General features: G+C 45.2%; 1 protein-coding gene across 4 annotated transcripts in view; it reads right to left on the reverse strand.

Annotated features, from left to right (window-relative positions):
• LOC144688382 (arf-GAP with SH3 domain, ANK repeat and PH domain-containing protein 1-like) overlaps positions 1 to 26,559 on the reverse strand; it is a 258,589-nt gene that overhangs the window by 65,203 nt on the left and 166,827 nt on the right. For all 4 annotated transcript variants that reach the window (XM_078554857.1, XM_078554855.1, XM_078554858.1 and 1 more), the window contains 3 exons: positions 16,423 to 16,492; positions 14,191 to 14,278; positions 7,273 to 7,321 (listed from right to left, as the gene is read on the reverse strand). In XM_078554857.1, the coding sequence (XP_078410983.1) occupies positions 7,273 to 7,321; positions 14,191 to 14,278; positions 16,423 to 16,492 (207 nt within the window). The remainder of the gene's footprint in view (positions 1 to 7,272; positions 7,322 to 14,190; positions 14,279 to 16,422; positions 16,493 to 26,559) is intronic.

Below are 26,559 nucleotides of genomic sequence, written 5' to 3' on the forward strand. Positions count from 1 at the left end.
AAAGTTAATACATAAAAATATCAAAAATTTAAAACGCATACCAGAGAGAAGATGAGAGAAGTGAAGTGAGAGTTAGCTGCTGACAGATGACACTAGGGAGTACAGCCAGCTATCTAATTGGGGGCAGGAGGACTCAAAGGCAGGTATGGTGGCTGGCCATTATACATTCTGTCTGATTTTTTTTTTTCTATTGGCTTTAATGTACTTGTATTTTGGTGCAAAATAGGTGGCTAATTTGCAATCAACAGTTTTCTCCCTTTATCCAAACTGAAAATGACATCCACTAGTATATGTAGGTCAGTTCAAATAGATAAGTGACAAGAAAGTGACATAAGAAGTAAATGTGACACTGACACTCACTAATAACCTGCTCACTAATTGGGTGGAATTTTCCGAGCCTGCTGGTGGCGGGCGTGATAGTTGGCGTGCGCGGAAAATATGGCGCCACCAGCTTCACGATGACGTGAAGGCAGGTCACAATTGTCCGCTCAGCGCGCTTACGGTGGGTTGCTTTTCCCGTCATCGGTCGGTGGGGAGCTAATTAATATATCAGCATATAATTAAAAGGCCATCCCGCCAAGCTCTTAGAACCCCGCCATATCCCGGGAACCCCGGAAAAGCACACTGACATGTTTCACAACAGCACGCAGGTCGCCTGCGCTTGGCGGCCTTCACCTTGGGGGAAGTGAGGTGAGTGAGCAGCGTTCTCCACAGCTTGCATGTTGTTTACAGGCCTCAGAGGCGCCGGGAGGCGAGGGCAACTGTTGCCTGGCCCCGGAGGTGACTGCTGGGGGGTTGTCCGAGGGCAAGTGCTGGCCAGCCTCAGAGGCAACCGTTGTCGGTGGGCAGGGGTGAAGTGATGCCCTGGTGCTGCATCCCGTGCACAGAAAATTGAGGTGGGGGGGTGGGAGCAGGGTAAGCGAGAGAAGTGGCCAGGCATTAGGGATGTCTGTATAAACTGACCTAGGTCACCCTAACAGGGTGGTGGTGAGACACCCATAGCTTGTGGTACACTGAGACCCACATTACTGTTTTGGGAGCAACCTGAAGGAGCTGCACCTGGGCGCAGTGCTGAAACTCCAGGACATGTCAAAGTCAGGGTGATGACATGCTGGGAGGGGAGCTTCAAGGTGGCGTGGCACTGATTGATCTGCTGCCCTCTGCGCTCTACGTGCTTGCGCGCCTTTGCTATGGAAGGTTAGACCGTGTGGTGCCTAATGTGATGTAGGCAGCATGTGGCCAAGGCGGGGGTTGGGGAGGGGAGCAGGCCTAGCATCTTTGTGTGAGTGTTCGGCAGCAGCAGGGTGAGGAGGCAGTGGCGCCCTGCAATGTCCCACTCTGGTTGGGGTGGGCCATCCGCGAAGAGAATCCAGGTACAAGTTGCAATAATCAATGCTCTTCTCTCTTTTTCAAGAGAGAAATGCACATAATGCCGCTGAGCGGGTGAGGACTGGCAGAAGGCCAGCCCAGGTGGCGATGCTCAGCCACTTCGAGCAGGAGGCCCTAGATCTGGAGAGGCGCCATGAACCCAGGTTCACCGGTGTCAGTGAGGCTGGGATGCCACGGGCAGGTATGTTTGCCCAGCACTGAGGTCAGGTGAGCGCATAATGATCCGGGGGCCAGGGATGCACATTGTCATTGTCTCCACATTAATTGATCAAACATCCTTGTTCTTCCTTTCAGCATTAACGGAGCAGGGCTGGGAGAAGGAGCAGCAGGGGTCCCCTCTCACACCTGAGGGCCCTGAAGTCTTGGACCCGCCAGCGTCACACCATCTCTGCCAGGCAGGCACCAGTGCAGATACTAGCACCTCTGTGGGAATTAGAACTTCGGTTAGTGTCCTGGGGCACAGTGGTGAGGGCACTTCACAGTCGCTGGGGGAGCTGGCAGAGACAGAGAGTGCCCATGGCGCCAGCAGTCGGAGGACTGCAGGGGACCAGGCACATGCTCATTCGGTGCCTGATGTGCCTCTGGAGTTGTCCGCGACGCAGCAAACGCAGGAAATGCGGCTGGGTGTGCAGGAGCATCTGGGGGAGATACATGAGGCTATGCTTGGCTTGGTGTCCGTGGTGGAGGAGTCTACGCAGACCATCGCCAATGCAATTAGCCTCATGGCCGAGCGCCATGCGTCCTCCATGGAGACGGTGGCGACTCTCGTGGAGAGGCTCCTCCAGGAGACCAATCAGGGCTTCCTGGGGATGTGCTCGGACCAGCAAGCCCTCACATTCGCATTGACCTCAGCTGATCAGTGCCTGTGTGGGGGATGGTCTGGGCACCATGTTTCCCAGCTCGGTGCCGATCCATCCACGGTGAGCAGGGAGGTCCAAAGTGACCTCATGTCGGCACAGCAGCTGCCTGTCGTCTCTGTGGGCTCCTCTCAGGGCGCTCCGGATAAGGGTGCCAGCTCCTCCACCCCTCTGCCAGTGACTATTGCATCTGATGAGGCTGTGACGACTGGGGAGATACCAGCTGTGGGCCTGGCAGATCCCTCCCAGGTGGGCCCAGGACAGGCTCCACAGGCCAGAGGATGGCAGCCAAGGCCATCGATACCAACAGGACAGCAGAGTGAGCAGGCTGTCTCAGATGCCAGTCCCAGCGAGGGGGCAGCACCAAGACGTAGCACCCGAAAACATAAACATAAGGCACCTTAGGCACACCACGGGTTTATCACTGGTGCTTTTGTGTTGGCCTGCAATGAGGTCTTTATGAGCTGGTGTGATGTTGAACACCTTTATCATTTTGTTTTCTTAAGTTCCTTTTGTTATAATATTAAATTCAGACATGTCATCATGGCTGAGGGTGCCTCTTTTCTTCTGCAGGTGGATGGTTACCAATAATGTTATGAGTGGCTTGTGGGACATTCAGCTTTACTGACAAGGCCTTAGTTAATGTTCCTATCCAGGCAGATTTTGCACTTAGGTATCGAGTATAGAGCCTACAGCCCAGGCTTGTCCTGGAGATCCATATGTGGTGTGCTAGCTGAAGGCTTGTTGGATTAAAGCCTCCCGGGTCTCCCTGCCTCCCTGGAGTATGCCCGGGTCAGTGTTTAGCCCCTCAGCATTTCCCTGTGCGTGCTCATCCTTGGACTCACTGCTGGACACATCGTGTGCAGCTGCAGCCACTGCATCTACGTCTTCATCATCCACTGTGTCCCCCCTTTCCAGCGCAAGATTGTGGAGAGCGCAGAATGCAACCACTATCAGCGACACACGATCTGGGGGGTACTGGAGTGTGCCCCCTGAACAGTCCAGGCATCGGAAGCGCATCTTGAGAAGACCAATGGTTCTCTCCACCGGAGCCCTTGTGGAGGCGTGGCTCCTATTATACCGCTGCTCAGCTTCTGATCTTGGATGGCGGAGAGGCATCATGAGCCATCTTCTGAGGGAGTAGCCCTTGTCACTCAGCAGCCATCCATCCAGCCAGGCTGGAGCACTGAAGAGCCTCGGCACCTGGCAGTGTCTGAGGATGTAGGTGTCGTGGGAGCTGCCTGGGTACCTTCCACAGACTTGTAGAATCAGCATCCTGTGATCACACACTATCTGCACGTTCATGGAGTGGAAGCCCTTCCTGTTGATGAAGGCACCGGGCTCACTGCTGGCACCTTGATGGCCACATGTGTGCAGCCTATTGCACCCTGGATGTGGGGGAAGCCAGCAATCACCGCAAAGCCTCTGGCTCGCTGTGTCTGGCTTGCCTGGTCCCAACAGTAGTAGATGAAGGTCACTGCACACCTAAACAGAGCGTCTGTAACCAGCTTGACGCAAGTGTGGACAGCTGATTGGGAGACACCATAAAGATCACCCACTGACCCCTGGAAGGAGCCAGTTGAGGGCAGCTGTGACCATTAGAGCCACTGGCATGGGGTGTCCAACCACACAGTTCATGGAGATCTCAGGCCCAATCATTTGACAGATATAGTTGACTGTCTCCCTTGAGAAACGGAGCCTCCTTCGGCACCGCACCTCAGACATATTGAGGTAGCTGCTTCGCCACCTGTTTACCCTGGCAGCAGGATAGTGGCGTCTTCTGCGGTCCCTTCCGCCTTGGACTACCTCTTGGCCCTGCACCCCTTCTGCCTGTGCCTGTCCTCCTAAAGGTGGCTCCCCTGGAGTCTGAATGTGCACTCCTGGCCTCCTCCCCCTTCTAGCCCTCCCTTCCTCCTCAGAGGAGGTGCCTAGTGGAGAGTTCAACTCCCATTCCCAGGCTAAGGGAAGGCTTCCTGAAACCTGCAGGCCCAAAAAAGATTCATCACTGCAGAGTGCTGACCAGAAGGTTGTGAGTCCAGTCCAATCAGCTGGTATGCGTTTTGAAGTATTTCAGATCATAGAGGCAAGTATCAGTAACTTTGAAAAATAAATATTTGACAGAGCACACTCACGACCCCAATGAGCCCTCTTATCCAGCCCGTGGATGAGGTTGATACAAATGTGTCCTACCGCCTGCCTGTTGCACCCGTTCAACGACCCGAAGATCGCAAGGGCACCGAAAAATCGCCATCAATTGGCGCCTCAAGGGCCTTAAGCATTGGAGATCATCGCGCACCCGTCCAATGAAATATCGCGATGGCGTGCAATGACGTTGGGATGCTCGCCCGACGTTACTGCACGTCATTTTATGCGTCGGCGTGTGGGTCCCGCCCCCGCATGCCAACGGTAAAATTCTGCTCCATAGCCGCAGGACTATTTTATATTTATAGCTCCTCGGGATGAATTTTACCAGTCCTCTTGGGATGGATGGGAGTTGGAAGGGCCCATAAGAAGGTGAGGGTATGCAAGAGGTGGAGTGCCTGCTGTCTTCCCACCGCCATGCCATTTTGTCAGCAGCAGGGAAGGTGGCATGCACCAAGAGACCAATTGAGCCCCTAAAGTGCCCAATCAAGGAACTTTTTCCAACACCACTGCCATTTCATCATTGGCAGGTGAGTCCTCCGCCACATGGAAAATCATCAGGTAAACCCTGGCAGCCTCCTAGCCGGCTCATGGGCAAGTCCTCCTATTTGGGCATTTTTTGGCCCAAGGAGGGGTCTCCTGGCAACAATGGCTGCCCCACGGCTACACCAATCACCTGCCCTCACCAACCACCCCTCCTACTCCTGGCGGGGCCTGACTGACTGGCCTTGGCACCCGCAGACCCCACTTAACTGGCTGGGAGGGCACCATACTTCCCTCTTATTGACTGGCAGCTCCAGGAAGCGGGAAGCCATCCTTAATAGGTTTGGCCCCCGCCACGTACAATTAGTCACCTGCTGCTCATAAAATGTGGCTCAAGTCCTGAAGTGTGCCAATGCTGGGACATCACCTGCTTCCTAGCCTATTGACAGGATCCATGCTGCAAGAACCAAAGTCCAGTCCTAGTTTTGGAATTTTGCACAGATCCTCGCACATTGCTCATGGTGAGTTGGAGGGGTTTTTTTTTAAAATGAGTAATGGCCCTGGGATCTTGAAGTACCAGGATGGGAAACCAGTGTCAAAGCTTTGAGAATTTATCATCAGGCTGTTTCAAAATCTTCCAAAGCAAAGAAATTCACCTGACTTAGAAAGAGCAGGGCCAGGAACCAAAAGAGAACAGCCAGGAACAGAGACTGTGAAAGTAAGAAGCTGAGAATAAAAATTGGGCCTTGAAAATGATCATGGGCCTTCAAAAAAGGTACAAGCGAAATAAAAGAGAACTGTGGGCAGTAAAGGAGGAAAGTTGGGGAAAATTTACCTGGAAAGAACAGTTGTTGGATTGAGGCCTACTGACGTGAAGGAATTGGGAATTGGAGATGGGAGGACAAGGTACAAATGTTGAACATGTAGTTGATAGTGAAGAGTAAAGCTGTTGACTCCAGAATTATATCAATAGTTTGGTTGAATGGGCAGGGAAGTGGCAAATGGAATTCAATCCGGAAAAGTGTGAGGTAATGCATTCGGGGAGGACAAACAAAGCAAGGGAATACTCAATAAATGGGAAGATATTGAGAGGGGCTGAGGAAGTGAGAGACCTCGGAGTGCATGTCCACAGGTCCTTGAAGGTGGCAGGGCAGGTGGATAAGGTGTTAACGAAAGCATATGGAATGCTTTCCTTTAATGGATGAGGTATTGAATAAAAAAAGCAGGGATGTATTGCTGGAACTGTGTAAAATGCTGGTTAAGCCACAGCTGGAATTTTGTGTACAGTTCTGGTCACCACATCACAGGAAGGACATAATCGCTCCGGAGAGAGTACAGATGAGATTTTTAAAGAATTTTGCCAGGGCTTGAAAATTGCAGCTATGAGGAAAGATTGTTTAGGCTGGGGTTGATTTCCTTAGAACAGAGGAGGCTAAGGGGTGACCTAATCGAGGTGTACAAAATTATGAGGGGCCTAGATAGAGTAGACAGGAAAGACATGTTTCTCCTAACTGAGGGGTCAATTACCAGAGAGCATAGATTTAAAGTTATTAGTAGAAGGGTTAGAGGGGACATAAGGAAAAACATTTTTACTCAGAGGGTAGTGGGCGCCTGGAATTCACTGCCTAAGTTGGTGGTTGAGGCTGAAATGCTCAACTCATTCAATGGATCTTAAGTACTGTAACCTGCAAGGCTATGGACCAAGTGGTAGAAAGTGAAATTAAAATGAGCAGCTAGTTCCCGTTTTCTCTTTTTTGGCTGGTGCAGATACGATGGGCTGAATGGCCTCTTTCTGCACCGTAACCTTTCTACAGTTCTATGATTCTAAATGCATAGAATCCTCTCCAGTTAATCAGGGGTTAATATAAGCAATGCAATACTGTTATAGCTTCACTCAGTTGAATGTTAAACTAGGTTTGAAATCCATGGCTTGAATCAGTGCTGCATTAAAATAAATAGCAAAGCTGAAGAGAATTCAAATGTGACAACAGAAGCATGTTGGACAAATTATAATGGAATAAAGCATTCTGGAAATATGTTCAGAAGACATGGGATCAATGCATATGCTAAACTTATAAAAAAGTAAAACCTCCAACTCACTGTGAGCAATGTGAGAGGACATGTGGAGAAATTCAAAACTAGGGTTGGAATTTTGTCCTCATGGTGTGGGTCCCACCAATAGGGCAACATGCGGGTGATGACCCAGCTTTCTGCTCTGCAGGACCTGGGCAGCGTTTTACTTTTAATAAATTAAGGATTATTTATTTATATATCACTAACACACAGCCAAGTTTTATATGGCTTTATTGGTCCAAACTTGGATGACATCATTTCAAACCACGGAGCAATAGCTTCATAACACTCTCCACAACAATCCACAACTGGACAGCTCTCTACTTACGCCATGCAATCCTGCTCATCATCTGCCAGGAAGTGATACGTGCGGTTATCTGAAAGCAAAGAAAGTAAATTGCATTACACTATGTTGACTGAAGGAGATAAAGCAACAATCTTGTGGGACTACCTGATATCGAGTGTGTTCACATTCGAATTTACAATCATTAAACATTAACTCCGGGTTCAACATTCATTTGCAGAAATGAAAATAAAGATCATGTACTTCCATTTTATGTTACTGAATTACTATTTACCTAGTAGAGGGAACACAACACTTGTGAGGAAGGCCATAATTCAGGCTTTGCCACATCAGAGTTAAATAGTTACCTCACTCTGGAAGTCAAATTGATGTCACAAATATCCTTTATTTATCTTAAAATGAGGTTCCCATTCATAAAAAGGAAAACGTGACAAATCATAGGGCAGATTTTTGAATTAGTGTGACCAGCACAGAGATTAAGATGCAGGCGTGCAAGGAGTGCAGAGGTTAGCACCCTTGTTCTGTGGCTTGCCTGATTTTCAGTCTTTTAAAAATTAAAACAGATGGAAAATCAGGTGGCCTGCAAATTGGGTGTGCGAATCACTGCTGCTGATGTGCCAGTTGAGCTTGCATTTACACAGCAACTTTAATTTAGAGAAATATACCAACCCAAAAAATGGATATTAAGAGGAGATGACCAAAAGCTTGATCGAAGAAGCTCTTAAAGGAAGGAAAATCAAGAGGCAGAGGGAGTTCCAGATCATGAGGTCTACATAGTTTAAGGCTTGGTCACTAATAGTGGGATGACAGGAAGAAGGAAGAATCAGATGAATTGAGAGTTTGGAAGGCTGAAAGTGGTTGCAGAGATAAAGAGGGAAAAGGCCATTAAGGGATTTAAACATGAAGATGAAAATTTAAAATCATAAGCATGGGGCAACTGGAGCCAATTTAAGCCAAGGATGATGGACAAATAGGATTTGGTGTGGGTGAAGACACAGGCAAAGCTGGACCTTACAAACAGAGGAGAGCTGAAAGTTGACCAAAGGAGTATTCAAATAGTTGAGTCTAAAGTAACAATGGCATGGCTGAGGGTTTCAACAACAAATAGGCTGAGGCAAATTGGAGGCAGGTGATGTTGCAGAGATGAAAGTAGAAGGTCTTTGTGATGGATGTTATGACACAGCAGTTGGTAAAGCTGAGTTATTTAAAATTCCCAGAGGGAAACTTTAAACAACTGTCATAACCCATATTTTTAAGTGATATGTTTGAGATGTAGCTCTAAATTCATGAATCAGGCCACTAGTTCTCGAGAGGTTTTAATATCAAACTACATGAGACACTTATTAATTTACACAAGTTAAATATGTACACATGGCTACAAATTACTACTATCATAACTTCTGACAAATTCCCAAACTAACCTCTATTAAGGCAACAACAACCTATAGACTTTAAGCAGACACCAGGCAAAGCATTTTCACCTTACAAATTCAAAATGAGGTTCCTTTCACTTTGCTTCCTTTGCAGACACAGTGGTAGGCTGACAGGCTTTGATATTACGTGCCTCTACCCTGTACACACGAACCTGCTTTCTGTTATACCCAGCACATCTCATTGAATGTAAATTCTCATTGTATCACCAGCCCATTTGAACTCCACCTCTTCTAACAATAAAACCCCTTTCATAGTACCAATTTTATTAGTAATATAAACATTGCTTGGTCTCTGTCAGCTAGGTGCCAGATTTCACTCCCCTTCTTGAATGCTCTATTCAACAAAATGCAAATGCACTCTACCTCTCTTACATCTCAAAACTAGTATACATAAAAGCACCCAGACTAGCTGGCTTTAATCCAATTAAGACACATCCACAGACTAACCCTTTATTTTTAAAAAATTAATTTCCAATAACATTATATACATAATAGCTTCATGACAATGGAATGTTTATGGGATTGGAAGCTCAGGGTTGAATATGGTAAAAAGGTTGCGAACAGTTTGGTTCAATGTGAGGTAGTCGTTGAGCAGAGGGATGGAATTGGCGGCAAAGGTACATAGTTTGTGACTGGGGTCAAAGACAATGGCTGGAATTTTCTGGCTCCATTGGCGCCGGGCGTCACGGCAGGCGGTTGTGGGGGAGGGGGGGGACAATATGGTGAGGGGGCCAAAAATCTGTTCCACATCATACAACCAGTTTGCAATCGTCCGCTCCACCCATCAACGGTGGGCCGCGTTTCCACCACTGCACATCAAGAACCTAATTTCAATACTTCAGCATTTCATAATAAGCCCCGCTCGCCGGAATCATCCCCCCCACACCGGATCATCTGGGCACGCTGGCATGATTGCACGCTGATGTGTTTCACAACGGTACACAAATGACGTGCACCTGGCGAGCTGTATTTTGCTCAGGACTTCGAAGTTTGTTTGCCTATCTTGCTTCAGGTAGCACTTGCAGTCATCAGCTCTAGGCTTCGCAGGCAGCAGCACCACTTTTAGGGAGGCTCAGGGACAGGTCTCAACCTACTAGACCAGCCGTAAGGCGGAGGTGGCTTTTCAGCAGTTGCAGGGCTAGGGCTTGCTTGGGGTAGGGGGAAAAGTGATCTCAGGCAAGGGAGAGCTCCAGGGAGAGGGCTGTACTGGGGAAGGGGGGTATCCCAGGGCGTGTGTGGGGGCACATATTGATCTGTGCAAGTGGCCTCAAGATGGTGAGGGCTGAGGAGGCAGACTCCAGGGGAGATGAGGACAGATGGAGATGTGAGGGTGTGTGTGAGAGAGTGAGTGGAGATGTCCCTTGAGCTGGCAGTGAGTGAGATGCCAGTGAATGTGTGATGGCCTTGTGAGTTTAGAGTGATGAGATGGTTGCCTTACCCTGGCAGCATGGATGAGACCATTCATCCGTTTTCTGCACTAGATAGCTGACCTCTTGTGTGCACCGTTGGCACTGACCACCTCTGCCACTGCCTCCCAACCTGGAGTGGTGAGATTGATGGGCCTCAGAACGGGGTGGAGGACATTGCAGCGGGCCTTCATTGTACCCAGAGACATCCAAGGGATGCATCACTGAATCGGCGGGAGGGGGGGCTGCACTCTTCTTGGCTTTTGGGGCCACCGGAGCAGTCCTGGGCTGCAAGCATTGAGAAGTGTGTGTGTGGCTGTAGTTTAAGTATGGCGTCCTCCGTGAGGAAGCAGCGAGGTAACAATGTGGCGGGCAAATCGAAGGCCACCCACTAGTGGGATGGCGTGTTTCCTGTGGTTGCATAATTAATGAGGCAGGGATGGGACGATAAAGCGTGAAAACCTGCCATTGTGGCCAGCGGGCAAAACAAGTTTCTTCCCGCCTGCTCCCGCACTTTCTGCAAATCTGGGACGATTCCGCCCAATGATTTAAATCCTCATAGTATGCAAAGCTTGGCTCATAGGTCACAATTTATAGAATTAGATTGTGTATTCCCAACTAAAAAGGTGAAACTTTTCTAATTTATAACTGTTTATAACTTAACCCTCCAGCAACTTTCCTCGATACAATCTGTACCTGAGCCAAGAGGTATGACATACTGCCCAACTCTGCGCTCTGCCCTTCAGATGCAATTGCTTGCTAGAATTACTTTCTTTACCTCTGAAATATTGCCTGCAGTCATAGCTACAGCCCCTCAAAGCTTCATTTCTCTAACATCTTCCATAAACTGCAAGCCAGCCCAAATGCCGCAGCTTGGTCACTTCATGGCCTGCACAACCATTACCACAGTCCTTGTTAGAGTCCATTAATTCTCCTTCACCTGAGGTGCAATCTTAAGACTCTTGTCCTCACCTTCAAATCCCAGTAGGGCCTTTTCGCTCCTTATCTTTCTAATTGCCTCCAACTGTATATCCCTGATACAGCCTCCAACTCCCCAAATAATAGCTTACTGTTCTACATGCCACACGCTCAATGGCCACTCCTTCTGCAGCTGGGCTCCATTCAATGTAACTCCATGGACTGAATTTTTGTTCATAGGTCCTGATCCCACTGTCAAGGGAAAAAGTGTTCAGGAACCCCCATGTGCTGCCGTCAGAATCCAGAGGGTAATTCTATTAAGTGGCTGCCTTCGAGAGCTTCATCTGCTGACTTGTTAAAAACTTTATAGGCAAAAAGTGGTAAAAGGAGGAGTGGGGCTGAAAGGAGACCAAAAAGGGGGTTTATGCATGGAGACAGAGGCATGCTGAAATATTAAACAAATATTTTGCATCTGTCTTTATCAAGGAAGAAGATGCTGCTGTGGTCATGGTGAAACAGGAGGTAGTTCCAACACTACCAACACTTGAAGGGTTTAAAATTGATAAGGAGGAGGTATTGGATAGGCTGTCTATACTTAAAGTGGACAAGGCTGCCAGACCGGATGAGACACATCAGAGGGTACTGAAGGAAGTGAGGGTGGAAATTGCGGAGGCAGTGGCCATAATTTTCCAATCTTCCTTAGACTCGGGGATGGTGCCAGAGGATTGGAGAATTGCAAATGTTACACTCTTGTTCAAAAAGAGTGTAAATATAAGCCCACCAACTACAGGGCAGTCAGTTTAACTTCGGTGGTGGGGAAACTTTTAGAAGTGATAATTTGGGACAAAATTAATAGTCACTTGGGCAAATGTGGGTTAATTAAGAAAACCTAGTATGGAATTATTAAGGGCAAATCGTTTTAATTAACTTGCTTGAGTTTTTTTAACAGGTAACAGAGAAGGTTGATGAAGGCAATGCTATTGATGTAGTGTACATGGACTTCCAAAAGGCATTTAATAAAGTGCTGCACAAAAGACCTGTGAGCAAAGTTATAGCTCATGGAATAAAAGGGACAGTAGCAACATGGATGCGAATTGTCTGAGTGACAGGAAACAAACAGTAGTGGTGAATTGTGGTTCTTCAAACTTGAAGTCCACCAGAGATCGGTGTTAGGGCCCCTGCTCTTGCCGATATGTTAATGACCTAGATCTCAGTGTACAGGGTACAATTTCAAAATTTGCAAACAAAATGAAACTTGGAAGTATTGTTTACCATGATGAGGATAATGTTAATTTTCAAAAAGGACAGAGAGTTTGGTGGAAAGGGCAGACAAGTGGAAGATGAAATTTTATGCAGAGAAGTGTTAAGTGATTAATTTTGGCAGGATGAACGCAGAGGGACAATATAAAATAAAAGGTACAATTCTAAAGGGGTTGCAGGAGCAGAGGGATCTGGTTGTTATATGTGCATAAATCATTGAAGGTGGCAAGATAGGTTGAGAGAGCGGGTAATAAAGCATAGGGCATCCTGAGCTTTATCAATAGGGGCACAAGAATACAAAAGCAAGGAAGTTATGTTCAACACCGGTTAGGCCTCCATTGAGTATTGTGTACAGTCTGGGCATCACATTTTAGGGAGGATGTGAAGCCATTAGAGAGGCTGCAGAAAAGATTAACAAGAATTAAGTTCCCCATCCCTGGAACCAGTTACGTAGAAAGATTGGAGAAGCTGGGACTGTTCTCCTTGTAGAATAGAAGGTTGAGGGGAGGTTTGATAGAGGTGCTCAAAATCACAAGGGATCTGGGTAGAGTAGATAGGGAGAAATTGTTGCCATTGGTGGAAGGATCAAAAACCAGAGGGTAGAGATTTAAGGCAATTGGCAACATAAGCAATGGCAACATGAGGAAAAATCTTTCCATGAAAGGAGTGATTAGGATCTGGAATGCACTGCCTGAGAGCGTGGTGGAGACAGGGTCAATTGGGGCTTTCAAAAAGGAATTGGATAATTATCTGAAAAGGAAACATTTGCAGGGCTATGGGGGTGGCACTAGGTGAACTGCTCCTTCAGAGGGTCAGGGCAAATACAAAGGCTGAATGGCCTCCTTCAGTGCTGTAACCATTCTATGATTCTAACTGTGTAACTGCCACTGTGAAGTGGAAGCCTCTCCATAAGGTGGCCTATGACGGTATTGCGGGGTGGTAGTTAAAGCTATGCTGGAGTTCTGGCTCCCAAATCTGCCACTGGGAGGCTACCTCTGTGCATCGGCCAGGCTTCGGCCAGCTGACTTGAAAATTCAAGTTGGCCTCAGAACATGGCCTTAATAGGCTACTTGTCACGTGTGGGTGGGTAGCCAATATCCCCAACACCCCTTCCAAATATACCTGTGCCAAAATGGGCCAGAAGCAGATGAATGCTGGCAAACTGGCACGCCGCTCTCTGCAACACAATCTTGCAGCCCTCCCACCTCTGGCCCCTCCTCCAACATGAATCAAAAATTCTGCCCTCTCCCTCGGCACATCTGCCTTGGCACCTCTGTATTTGGGAAATACTGTACAAATTTAGGCTGTTGAATGTGCATGCACCCATTCTTGGATTAGAAAGTAAATTCTGTTGAAGCAAAGATGGTTTGAATTGTCAACATATCTGCAGTTCTACTGGCAAGAATATAACAGCAAAGAAAAAGGCAATTAATGAAACAAGTCTTTCTTTCTCAAGCTATGTGCAACATGCTGCCTCATGTAATCTGCCCAACTATTTAATCTTCCAAGGAGTAGCTCGTTACTTCTGCAAAAAGTGATATTAAGACAATTAGTAAGCTTGTTTGGTGAAATTATTATAAAATAAACAAATATCTGCTGTTTAAGAATACAAGGATGAAATATCTTTCCCTTTATCTAATGTGGCAGATGTAATATTTGATTCCATCTCTTGGGGGAATGTATTGTTGTTGGAACATGGATATATTGCAATGACAATAATGGCAGACAAGCACAGCAAATAACATGGACAGTCTCTGACGATACCATCACATTTCTCCATTTGAAACTTTTCATTACTAAAAGATAAAGAGGCAAATCTTGATCACAAATACATTACACTAATCAACATATGTCATGAAGTAATGAATAGTACAGAATTACCACACTAAAAATAGAGGAAAAAAAATCAAAATGGTAGCTCATACGTGAAATGAGGTCAAAGCACTTTTTATCTTCCAAACTGGGTTTTACTTGACAGGTCAGGAGATTGAGCTTCGCTGGCTGCCGGTTGGGCTGGGTGAAACAGAAATGAATTAAAAGATTTGAAGATGATGCATTCTACTAACTCATTGGCAAGACACAATTTAGAAGACAATCAAATGCAACAACATGATTTTATAGTTGACCTCCCTTGATGGTTCAGTGGGCAAATATCTCTCCAGACCAAGAATGTTCCCAATACTTTCTTACTCCTAGTTCAGGGACACTGAAGGCAATTGAAACACCTCTGCTCTAGTCCTTGATCTCATCGTAGGGATCATTTGGAGTACCAGAACTGGTCTGAGGGCCCATAGGCTATAGAAAGTAAAATCTGTCTGTGTGTGTGAACATCAGGATCAGGTTTGGCTGTTCTTTGCTTCATAGACTAACCATTGATTGCAGTGATTTGGGAGTACTGGAGGTGACACATAAAACCAAGGCCCCTCTCCCTTGGTGTTATTTGGAAAAGAGCAGCAGAGTTATCCTATGCTGTCCTTCAACCAACACCACAAAAAACAGGATAGCTGGTTATTTATATTGTGGCTGTGTGCAATTTGGCTGTTGCAATTAATTTTTTTTTATTCATTCATGGGATGTGGACATCACTGTCTAGGCTAGCATTTATTGCCCATCCCTAACCACCTTTGTTCAGGGCCAACCACATTGCTGTGGGTCTGGAGTCACATGTAGGCCAGACCAGGTAAGGATGGCAGATTTCCTTCCCTAAAGGACATCAGTGAACCAGGTGGGTTTTTACAACAGTCAACAAAGGTTTCATGGTCATCATTAGACTTTTTAATTCCAGATTTTTATTGAATTCAAATTCCACCATCTGCCATAGCAGGATTTGAACCCAGGTCCTCAGAGCATTATACTAGGTCTCTGAATTACTAGTCCAGCAACAATACCACTACATCATCACCTCCCCCTAAATTGTCTACAAAACACTACACTTCAGAATTGACTTTGAGATGCCAATTTGTTGTTAAGCTGGTTTGCGAATTATCTCAGTCAGAAGTAAAACTGCCATAAAATAATGTACTCTCAAATCTATTTGGGTTAGTGCTAAAAAGAAATGTACCTACAGTATAAAGTGCTTTCTTGTACTGTTAGGAGTGCAAAACCTCTTAATTATTTACTTACTATGATTTTGCCCCATGACAAGGAACAATGTTATCATGCAAACATGGCTTCCTCACTTAAGCCCTGGTTATGTGCTTAGGGTCCTATCGACATGATTTGCACCACTGTATGAGGGTGCTACGTGCTTTAAGCAAGCACCTCTTCTGCATGCAGAATTCTGCAACTTAAAAATAGATGTAGTTAGGGTTTCAGCGGATGATTTGAGAGGGGGAAGACTGGGAAGAGGTATCCATAATTATGATCAGTGACTTCACAGTAATATATTGATGGATTTCAACACAATTCACATCAATACAACAACACTGCAAGATTGATTATAGGTCTACCTGTGTAGCTGAAACTGGGCAAGTTAAAGCAAGATGGCTTTTTAACCGATAGGACCCTAAGCACATAACCAGGGCTTAAGTGAGGAAGCCACCTCAGCTTCAAAAGCAGCTTTGCAGCTGACCTACTGACATAAGAGGTGCTAATGATTAGTATAAAATTTGCCTTCATGGGACCAGGAGGAGAAGGAGTACTCCTCTGAGCCTCCCAAGAAGCACAGGGCTTCCTGTTCCCAAAATCCACCCCCTTTCTCTGACAAACCCTCTTCCTGCCATGCAGCTGGATATGGGTTCGTGGCCTAGGGCTGTCTGATCTTTGTCTGCTTGGTATGCTCTTCATGCCCGATCCTGGTTGCAAGTGGATCCAGTGCATTTAAAGGAGGACTGGTCGTTAGAATTGCAGTGGTTTTCTGCTGCCTCTAATGGGTGGAAAATTAACGCACTGAAAACCAATCGGAGTTAAAATCTGCACCAATGTATACAGGCATGCTATATACTTTTTCATGATGGGGATTCCCCTATAAATTTCTTACTGTTTTCCATACTTTCTCCTAATTATAGTCTTTTTGATATAGGGAAATGAGTCTTATTTAGTATGAAAGACAAAAAGAGATGTTCTTCAGTCAACAGATGGTTGTAAACTGAGCGGCATTTGCTGCCAAACAAAATCAAACAAATGATGTTCCAATCTCTTTCCCATGCTGAACTCACTGTTCCATGTGATATGGTCAGGTAACAGTTCTTTATGATGCATTTCCTCTTCTGCCAAACTTTCCTCAACCTGAATATGAGAAAGTATTTATTATATAATATTTGAAAAAAATGATCATCATGGAAGTATTAGCAAATACAGTCTTGTAAAAGCAAAGCACTATGTCTGTCATATTATATTCTCCTGTTATGTAACTACTCACCTGTAGCACCCCCATAATTACACCCCCCTCCGTCGGCTCTAATGTCATGATAGCAAGTACCATCTTCATAGCCACCATCATCTTATTGATTTGCCTGATCCTTATTCCCCTACTGGCCATTACAAGTTTGGATGATTCCGAATTTGAAGGGGAACATTAGCTATGATAGTTTCTCCCTTCCTACACTTCATATTGCTGCAGAGCTACAATTTGCTTTGGTTTCACAATTAAGTCTAACTTCAATCAGCATGATTTGCACTCTTGAGAGCATCTCCAGAGTCAGTACAGGATTAATTTTGTATGTCACTTGCACTAGGTCATCAAAGGAGCATCACATCAAATGGCACACAATACAAAATTTACTGTATAGTTGTCTAAAGGCAAGGATGTTAACTAAATTTAACCAGAGAAGTATAAAGCAATGCATAATGCATTATATGACTGCATTCATCAATGTCCAAGTAAATCTTCTAGTCTAGTTATAGCATACATGAACTACATGTTAACAATTCATAAATATCTGGTACATTTAGTTATAGGTTGAATCCTATAAATGCAATAATATTTCTCTGGATCTGAAGAGAACAGGCTGTGTTAGTCACAGCAAAACTGATTGTTAACTTACTGCAGCAAAAACAGAAAATGCTGGAAAAACTCAGCAGGTCTAACCGCATCGGTGGAGAGAAAGCCAGAGTTTCAGAGCTCTGAAGAAGAGTCATACGGACTCAAAACATTAACTCTGTCTTTCTCTCCACAGATGCTGTTAGACCTGCTGAGTTTTTCTAGAATTTTCTGTTTTTGTTTCAGATTTCCAGCATCTGCAGTATTTTGCTATTAACTTACTGCAGATGGGCACAGCAGTATATAGAGTGCACTACAACCTTCTTATTCTCACTCTGTTCTTAGTATAATTCAATAAAGGAGAAACTACATCTTCTTACTGAAACATATTGAATACAGAATAAAAATATAACAAAATGATATTTAAAACAAATATACTGCTTGGCCTGCTCCTTGGGGCTATAGTATTTTTTGGAAACAGAACACAACTTATGACCTACAGGGCATTGTACCCAGTGGGGGGAGGGGGTATCCCAAAGGTGAGTTGGAGGACCACCCACCGACTCTCCCCACCCCCCCACAACTCCCCACCACCGGATGTCCCTACATTAGGATTGCACGGCAGTTGGCCAGGAAGTTCAAACTTCCGTTGGGCAATTGCCCTGAAATGGGAACCATCTGAAACTCCAATTTAAATCGCAAACTTTGGATGGTTCCAACTGTCTTACACTAACTGTTGCCCAGAAAATGTTAAAGAATTAAAACCACTTCTAACTCCTGTGTACCTATAGTACTGACCCACTGACTGTGATTGCCACTCCACAGAAGTTATGGCGCAGAGAGTTCTCAGCACCCCCTGGTGCTCAGTGTTTTCAGTGCAGCAGATTAATAACAGTGTTGGGAGGAAAGATTAAGAGGAAATATATTTGATATCTAGCTTCAGAAATCCAGTTAAAATGAGCACTTTATTCAGTAAACCAACCATCATGCAAATGAGAGTTTTTTTGATGTAAATAAATTGATAGTTAATGAAAAAGAAATGGGACGAAATATTTTTCCTACAAATACTTGCAAGGCACCTCAAGAAGGGAGTTGTGCTGGAGTATTCAAAAATGTGTTGAGGTCCTCACATTCAATTTTTGGATTTAAGAAGCACCAAGAGCATTGACTAGATGATCTCCCAGATTGCATTTGGCTGTCTTATTTGCAAATGCTTCAATTACATTACTGGCAGGCATGGGATCAGTTTTAGTATGCATGTTAAAGATACAAAGCTTTATCTCTCCACTACCATTCTTTGTTCTCAGATTGTTGCAGCACTGTCTGAAGTTGAATTGAGGACGAGCCACTTCTTGCAGCTCAATATGGACAAAGTCAAAGCCAACCTTCCAGAAACTGTGTGCCCTCATCCCCAATCGCTACTCCCTTCCAGTTTGCAATATAACTGAGCTTCAAACCTCTTAATCAATCCAAAGCTGCCTACTACCAGTTCAGGAGCATTTCCCATCTCCATCCCTATCTTACTCTCCATCCCCAAACTTCATCAAAACCTCTTTTCCATGCTTTTGTCAACTCCAAATTTGATTTTCCAAATATCTTCCCTACTGATCTCCAAAGGTGCACTTACATAAATGCCATTGTCACCTACAACTCAGTTACCAGTACAAAAACAGAATTACCTGGAAAAACTCAGCAGGTCTGGCAGCATCGGCGGAGAAGAAAAGAGTTGACGTTTCGAGTCCTTATGACCCTTCAGCAGAACTGAGTATAGTTAGGAGAGGGGTGAAATATAAGCTGGTTTAAGGTTGGGGGGGGGGGGGGGGGGGGGAAGAGAAGTTGAGGGGGGGGGGGGGTGGTTGTAGGGACAAGCAAGCAGTGATAGGAGCAGATAATCAAAAGATGTCACAGACAAAAGGATCAAAGAGGTGTTGAAGGTGGTGATATTATCTAAGAAAATGTGCTAATTAAGAATGGATGGCAGGACACTCAAGGTACAGCTCCAGTGGGGGTGGGGTGGAAAGACTGACAAGGTATTAGTTGTAGATTTAAAAATAAAGGAAATAGGTGGGAAAAGAAAAATCTATATAAATTATTGAAAAATACAAAAGGGAGGGGGAAGAAACGGGGTGGGGATGGGGGAAGGGAGTTTAAGATCTAAAGTTGTTGAATTCAATATTCAGCCCAGAAGGCTGTAAAGTGCCTAGTCGGAAGATGAGGTGCTGTTCCTCCAGTTTGCGTTGGGCTTCACTGGAACAATGCAGCAAGCCAAGGACAGACATGTGGGCAAGAGAGCAGGGTGGCGTGTTAAAATGGCAAGCGACAGGGAGGTTTGGGTCTTTCTTGCGGACAGACCGCAGGTGTTCTGCAAAGCGGTCGCCCAGTTTGCGTTTGGTCTCTCCAATGTAGAGGAGACCGCATTGGGAGCAACGAATGCAGTAGACTAAGTTAGGGGAAATGCAAGTGAAATGCTGCTTCACTTGAAAGGAGTGTTTGGGCCCTTGGACGGTGAAGAGAGAGGAAGTGAAGGGGCAGGTGTTGCATCTTCTGCGTGGGCATGGGGAAGTGCTATAGGTGGGGGTTGAGGAGTAGGGGGTAATGGAGGAGTGGACCAGGGTGTCCCGGAGGGAACGATCCCTACGGAATGCCGCCAGGGGGGGGGGGGGGTGAAGGGAAGATGTGTTTGGTGGTGGCATCAGGCTGGAGTTGGCGGAAATGGTGGAGGATGATCCTTTGAATGCGGAGGCTGGTGGGGTGATGAGTGAGGACAAGGGGGACCCTATCATGTTTCTGGGAGGGAGGAGAAGGCGTGAGGGCGGATGCACGGGAGATGGGCCGGACACGGTTGAGGGCCCTGTCAATGACCGTGGGTGGAAAATCTCGGTTAAGGAAGGAGGAGGACATGTCAGAGGAACTGTTTTTGAAGGAAGCGTCATCAGAACAGATGCGACGGAGATGAAGGAACTGAGAGAATGGGATGGAGTCCTTACAGGAAGCGGGGTGTGAGGAGCTGTAGTCGAGGTAGCTGTGGGAGTCGGTAGGCTTGTAATGGATATTTGTGGACAGTCTATCATCAGAAATTGAGACAGAGAGGTCAAGGAAGGGAAGGGAAGTGTCAGAGATGGACCATGTGAAAATAATGGAGGGGTGGAGATTGGAAGCAAAATTAATAAATTTTTCCAGGTCCAGACGAGAGCATGAAGCCGCACCGAAGTAATTATCAATGTACCGGAGGAAGAGCTGTGGGAGGGGCACCCTGCTCTCTTGCCCACATGTCTGTCCTTGGCTTGCTGCATTGTTCCAGTGAAGCCCAACGCAAACTGGAGGAACAGCACCTCATCTTCCGACTAGGCACTTTACAGCCTTCTGGGCTGAATATTGAATTCAACAACTTTAGATCTTAAACTCCCTCCCCCCATCCCCACCCCGTTTCTTCCCCCTCCCTTTTGTATTTTTCAATAATTTATATAGATTTTTCTTTTCCCACCTATTTATTATTTTTAAATCTACAACTAATACCTTGTCAGTCTTTCCACCTCACCCCCACTAGAGCTGTACCTTGAGTGTCCTGCCATCCATTCTTAATTAGCACATTTTCTTAGATAATATCACCACCTTCAACACCTCTTTGATCCTTTTGTCTGTGACATCTTTTGATTATCTGCTCCAATCACTGCTTGCTTGTCCCTACAACCACCCCCCACCTCAACTTCTCTCCCCCCCCCACCCCAACCTTAAACCAGCTTATATTTCATCCCTCTCCTAACTATACTCAGTTCTACTGAAGGGTCATAAGGACTCGAAACGTCAACTCTTTTCTTCTCCGCCGATGCTGCCAGACCTGCTGAGTTTTTCCAGGTAATTCTGTTTTTGTTTTGGATTTCCAGCACCCGCAGTAGTTTTTTGTTTTTATCTCAGTTACCAGTACCCTATCTAGCACACCATCTCTCCTATCCTTGACCATCTATATTGGCTTGCTAACCCTTGGCCCATTAATATCCTTGTCCTCATCTACAAAGCTCTCCACAGCCTTGCTCCTCTTTATCTCTGTTGCCACCTGCAGCATTAATCACACTGACACCTTTCCAATTCTGAGCAACTGTGTATTCTCTCCTTTTTGCATTATACAATTGATGGCAGAGCCTTCAGCCCCTATTTTCAGGTATTAAGTCCCTGCATCCTTCCTCCTCGGTATATCACTTCCCAATATCAAAAGCCTTCTACACAATAGTTTCAGGCAACCTCACTCCTCTTTCTGCTCGGGTCTGAGTCCCAATTGTGAAGCACCTTGAGATGTTCTGCTCCAGTAAAATTGCTATAGAAATGAAAGTTGTTATTTATGGTTTAGTGAGCTTATCCAATGAATTATAGAGCCGTAGAAAGCAGGACAGTCCAAAGTTTGATCTCTGTCCTGAGTTACATGCTCTTGTACCACTCAGATGATGGAGTGTTGGGGAAGGATAATCATGCAGTATTCTTAGCAGCTAACTGCTACAGCTGCTAGGAGTACACATGTTTGTGTTTTGGTTAAGGGCATGATGATACACAATTGTGATACCCCAATAGTTAGACAAACTGACGACATCGGTCAACGATGTAACAAGTGAATAATGATACAAACAGAAATAGCAGATCAGGCAGCATCTGTAGAGGAAGTAACAGAATTATTGGGCTGAATTGTCCAGACTTTGAATATCTTCAGCAGTTGGAACCATTTCGATCACATTCTCAGTAGCAGTGCACCTCCTGAGGTAATTTTATGGGAGGTATACAATTACGAGACTGCCTTCAGGATTGCCATCCAATTAGGGATTCCTTACTGCAGTCTCCAGAGTATTGGAGCAAAGCCGCTGCCTGTAGAGGACCTCTGACTTGTTAATTTGCATTTTAAGGTGGTAGATTTAATTTGTCAGAGCGCTCAACTCCCTGTGCTGCATGCACCTTGTTAACTGACAAGCTGCAGCCATAGCAGAGATTTGGTGTGACGCCGATAAAATCTCATTTGCACTGGAGAAATGTTATTAATTGGTTGCTTAAGAACCTTAATTAGCTTTCCGCTGTTGTTGGGTGGGTGCAGTCACTGCAATGAAGCTGCCTCCAGGAAAAGTGTGAGGTGGCGAGAACATATCCAGAACCATCACAAACACTTTTGCCACAATTTTCCCAGGCCCCTCCCGCCTCCAAGTCCCTGACAAAATTCCTTACAATGTTTCAGGTCGATGACCTCTCATCAAAAGTTAGAGATGTGACAGGTTTACATATGAACAGACGTACGTACAAATTAGGAGCTGGGGTAGGCCAGTCAGCACCTCGAACCTGCTCCACCATTCAATAAGATCATGGCAATCTGATTCTGGCCTCAACTCCACATTCCTGCCTATCCTGGTAACCTTTGACTCCCTTGTTAGTCAAGAATCGATTTACCTTCGCCTTAAAAATGTTCAATGACCCTGCCTCCGTCCTGGGGAACAGAGTTCCAAAGGCTCATGACCCTCAGAGAAAACAATTATTCCCATATCCATCTTAAATGCAAAATCCCCTATTTTTAAACTGAGACCCCTAGTTCTAGTCTCTCTCACAAGGGGAAACATCCTTTTGCATCCATCCTGAAATTCCCTCAGGATCTTGTGTGTTTCAATTAGATCACCTCTCATTCTTCTAAACTCCAATGGATACAGGCCCAACCTGCTCAACCTTTCCTTATAAAATAAACCCCCGCCGCCCTCCTGCAAACCCAGGTATCAGCCGAGTGAACTTTCTCTGAACTGCTTCAAACTCATTTATATCAGTTCTTAAATAAGGAAGCTAAAACTGCACACAGTACTCCAGATGCAATCTCACCAATGCCCTATACAAGTGTAGCAAAACATCCCTACTTTTATAAAAGCAAAAAACTGCGGATGCTGGAAATCCAAAACAAAAACAAAAATACCTGGAAAAACTCAGCAGGTCTGACAGCATCTGCGGAGAGGAACACAGTTAACGTTTCGAGTCCGTATGACTCTTCAACAGAACTAAGGAAAAGTAAAAAAGAGGTGAAATATAAGCTGGTTTAAGGCGGGGTGGGGGGGGTGGTGGGACAGGTAGAGCTGGATAGAGGGCCAGTGATAGGTGGAGATCACCAAAAGATGTCATAGACAAAAGGACAAAGAGGTGTTGAAGCTGGTGATATTATCTAAGGAATGTGATAATAAAGGTACAGATAGCCCTAGTGAGGGTGTGGTGGGGGAAAGGGATCGAAATAGGCTAAAAGGTAGAGATAAAACAATGGATGGAAATACATTTAAAAATAATGGAAATAGGTGGGAAAAGAAAAATCTATATAAATATTTGGAAAAAAGGGGGATCAGAAAGGGGGTGGGGATGGAGGAGAGAGTTCATGATCTAAAATTGTTGAACTCAATATTCAGTCCGGAAGGCTGTAAAGTGCCTAGTCGGAGGATGATGTGCTGTTCCTCCAGTTTGCGTTGAGCTTCACTGGAACAATGTAGCAGGCCAAGGACGGACATGTGGGCATGAGAGCAGGGTGGAGTGTTGAAATGGCAAGTGACAGGGAGGTCTGGTTTTATGTTCCATTCCCCTTGCAATAAACTACAACATTCCATTTACCTTCCTAATCACTTGCTATCGCTGCATACTATTTTTTCCTGATTCACGTACCAGTACACCCAGACCCTTCTGCACCTCAAAGTTCTGCAATCTCTCTCCACTTAAATTATATTCTGTTTTTCTATTCTTCCTGCCAAAGTGGACAAGTTTACATTTTCCCACATTATACTCCATGCCAAATTTTGTGCACTCATTTAACCTATCTATGCCCCTTTGTAGCCTCCTTATGTCCTCTTCACAGCTTATTTTCCTACCGATCTTTGTGTCATCAGCAAATTTAGCAACCATACATTTGGTTCCATCATCCAAGTCATTGATATAAATTGTAAATAGTTGAGGCCCCAGCACTGATCCCTGTGGTACTTCACTCATCACATCTTGCCAATCCGAAAAAGACCCATTTATGTCTACTCTGTTTCCTGTTGGCCAACCAATCCTCTGTCCATGCTAATATGTTACCACCTACATCATGAGCTCTTAATTTGCGCAGTAATTTTTGATGTAGCACCTTGTCAAATGCCTTCAGGAAATCTAAGTACAGCACATCTTCCCCTCTATCCACATTGCTTGTTACTTGATCAAAGAATGCCAATAAATTAGTCAAACATGAATTTTCTTTCTCAAAACCATGTTGACTCTGCCTGATTGCAGTTAGATTTCCTAAGTGCCCCGCTATAACCTCCCTAATAATAGATTCCAGCATTTTCCCTATGACAGATGTTAAGCTAACTGGCCTGTGGTTTCCCACTTTCTGTCTCCCTGCTTTCTTGAATAGAGGAGTCACATTTGCTATTTCCCAATTTGATGGGATCTTTCCAGAATCTAGGGAATTTTGGAAAATTAAAACCAATGCATCTACAATCTCAGCCGCCACTTGTTTGAAGCCCTGGATGAAGTCCATCAGGCCTTGGGAACTTGTCAACTTTTAGTTCTAATAATTTTCTCAGTAACTTTTCCCTGGTGATTGTAATTGTTTTAAGTTCCTCCCTGCCTTTCACCTCCTGATTCACAATTATTTCTGGGATGTTGTTTGTATCCTTGCATCCTCTACAATGAAGAGAGACACAAAACATCTGTTCAATTCATCTGCCATTTCCTTATTTTCCATTGTTATATCCGCAGAATCACTCTCTAGAGGACCTACGTTCAATTTACTTCCTCTTTTCCTTTTTAAATACCTGTAGAAACTCTTACTATCTATTTTGTATTTGTAGCTAGTTTTCTCTCATACTCTAATTGCTCCCTCCTTATTAATCGTTTAGTCATTCTTTACAGTTTTTCATATTTTGCCCAATCTTCCGACCTGCCATTCATCTTTGCGGAATTATATGCTTTTTCTTTCAATTTGATACTGTCTTTAACTTCCAAGAGCTGAAACTCAAGAGGTGAGGTGAGAGTGACTGACCTTTACATTAAGGAAGCATTTGACCAAGTATGGCATCAAGGAGCCCTTGCAAAACTGAAGTCAATAGGCATCAAGGGAAAAACTATCCACTGGTTGGAGTCATACCTAGCACAAAGGAAGATGGTTGTGGTTGTTGGAGGTCAATAATCTCAGTCTTGGGCCATCGCTGCAGGGGTTCCTCAGGGTAGTGTCCTAGGCCCAAACATCTTCAGCTGCTTCATCAATGACCTTCCTTCCATCATAAGGTCTGTAGTAGGGATATTCGCTGATAATTGCACAATGTTTAGCACCATTTGCGACTCCTCAGATACTGAAGCAGTCCATGTCAATATGCAGCAAGACATGGTTGATATTCAGGCTCAGGCTTATAAGTGCCAAGTAACATTCGTGCCACACAAGTTCCAGGCGATGACCATCTCCAACAAGGCAGAATTGAACTATCCCTCCTTGACATTCAATGGTATTACCATCACTGAAGCCCCCTTCCTGGGGTTACCATTGACCAGAAACTGAACTGGACCAGCTATATAAATACTGTGGCTACAAGAGCAGGTCAGAGGCTGGGAATTCTTCAGTGAGCAACTTGCCTCCTGGTTCTCCAAAGCCTGTCCACCTTCTACAAGGCACAAGTCAACAGTGTGATGGAAAACTCTCCACTTGCCTGGTTGAAAGCAACACTCAAGAAGCTTGACACCATCCAGGGCGAAGCAGCCCACTTGATTGACATCCCATCTACCACCTTCAACATCTACTCTCTCCACCACTGACGCATAATGGCAACAATATGTACCATGTACAATATGCATTGTGGCAACTCAACAAGGATCCTTCAACAGCATCTTCCGAACCCAAAATCTCTACCACCTAGAAGGACAAGGCCTGCAGATACATGGGAACACCGCCACCTGCAAGTTCCCCTCCAAGTCACACACCATCATGACTTGGAACTTTATCGCCGTTCCTTCACTGTCACTAAGTCAAAATCCTGGAACTCCCTCTTTAACAGCACTGTGGGTGTACCTAGACCATGTGGACTGCAGTGGTTAAAGAAAGTGGCTCATCACCACCTTCTCAAGGGCAATTATGGATGGGCAGTGGCCAGCGAAGCCCACATCCCAGGAATGAATAAAAAAAAAAGGGACAAATGAAGAACAAAACCTGGGTCTAGTGCAGGTATATAGTGTTATGGCACAGCCGATGGTAAATGCTGAGCTGCTCAAATCCCAAAGGCAAACTTAAACAACTGCCACAAATGTTTTGCAATTCGTATTAATTTCAAGATGCATGCCTTGAATTCAGTAGTAATAAGACCACCAAGTCTTATATGTTTCTTACAAAACTAAATTAAACCTTTATTAAAAT

The sequence above is a fragment of the Cetorhinus maximus genome, chromosome 13, assembly GCF_964194155.1.
Source record: "Cetorhinus maximus chromosome 13, sCetMax3.hap1.1, whole genome shotgun sequence".
Classification (NCBI taxonomy): domain Eukaryota; kingdom Metazoa; phylum Chordata; class Chondrichthyes; order Lamniformes; family Cetorhinidae; genus Cetorhinus; species Cetorhinus maximus.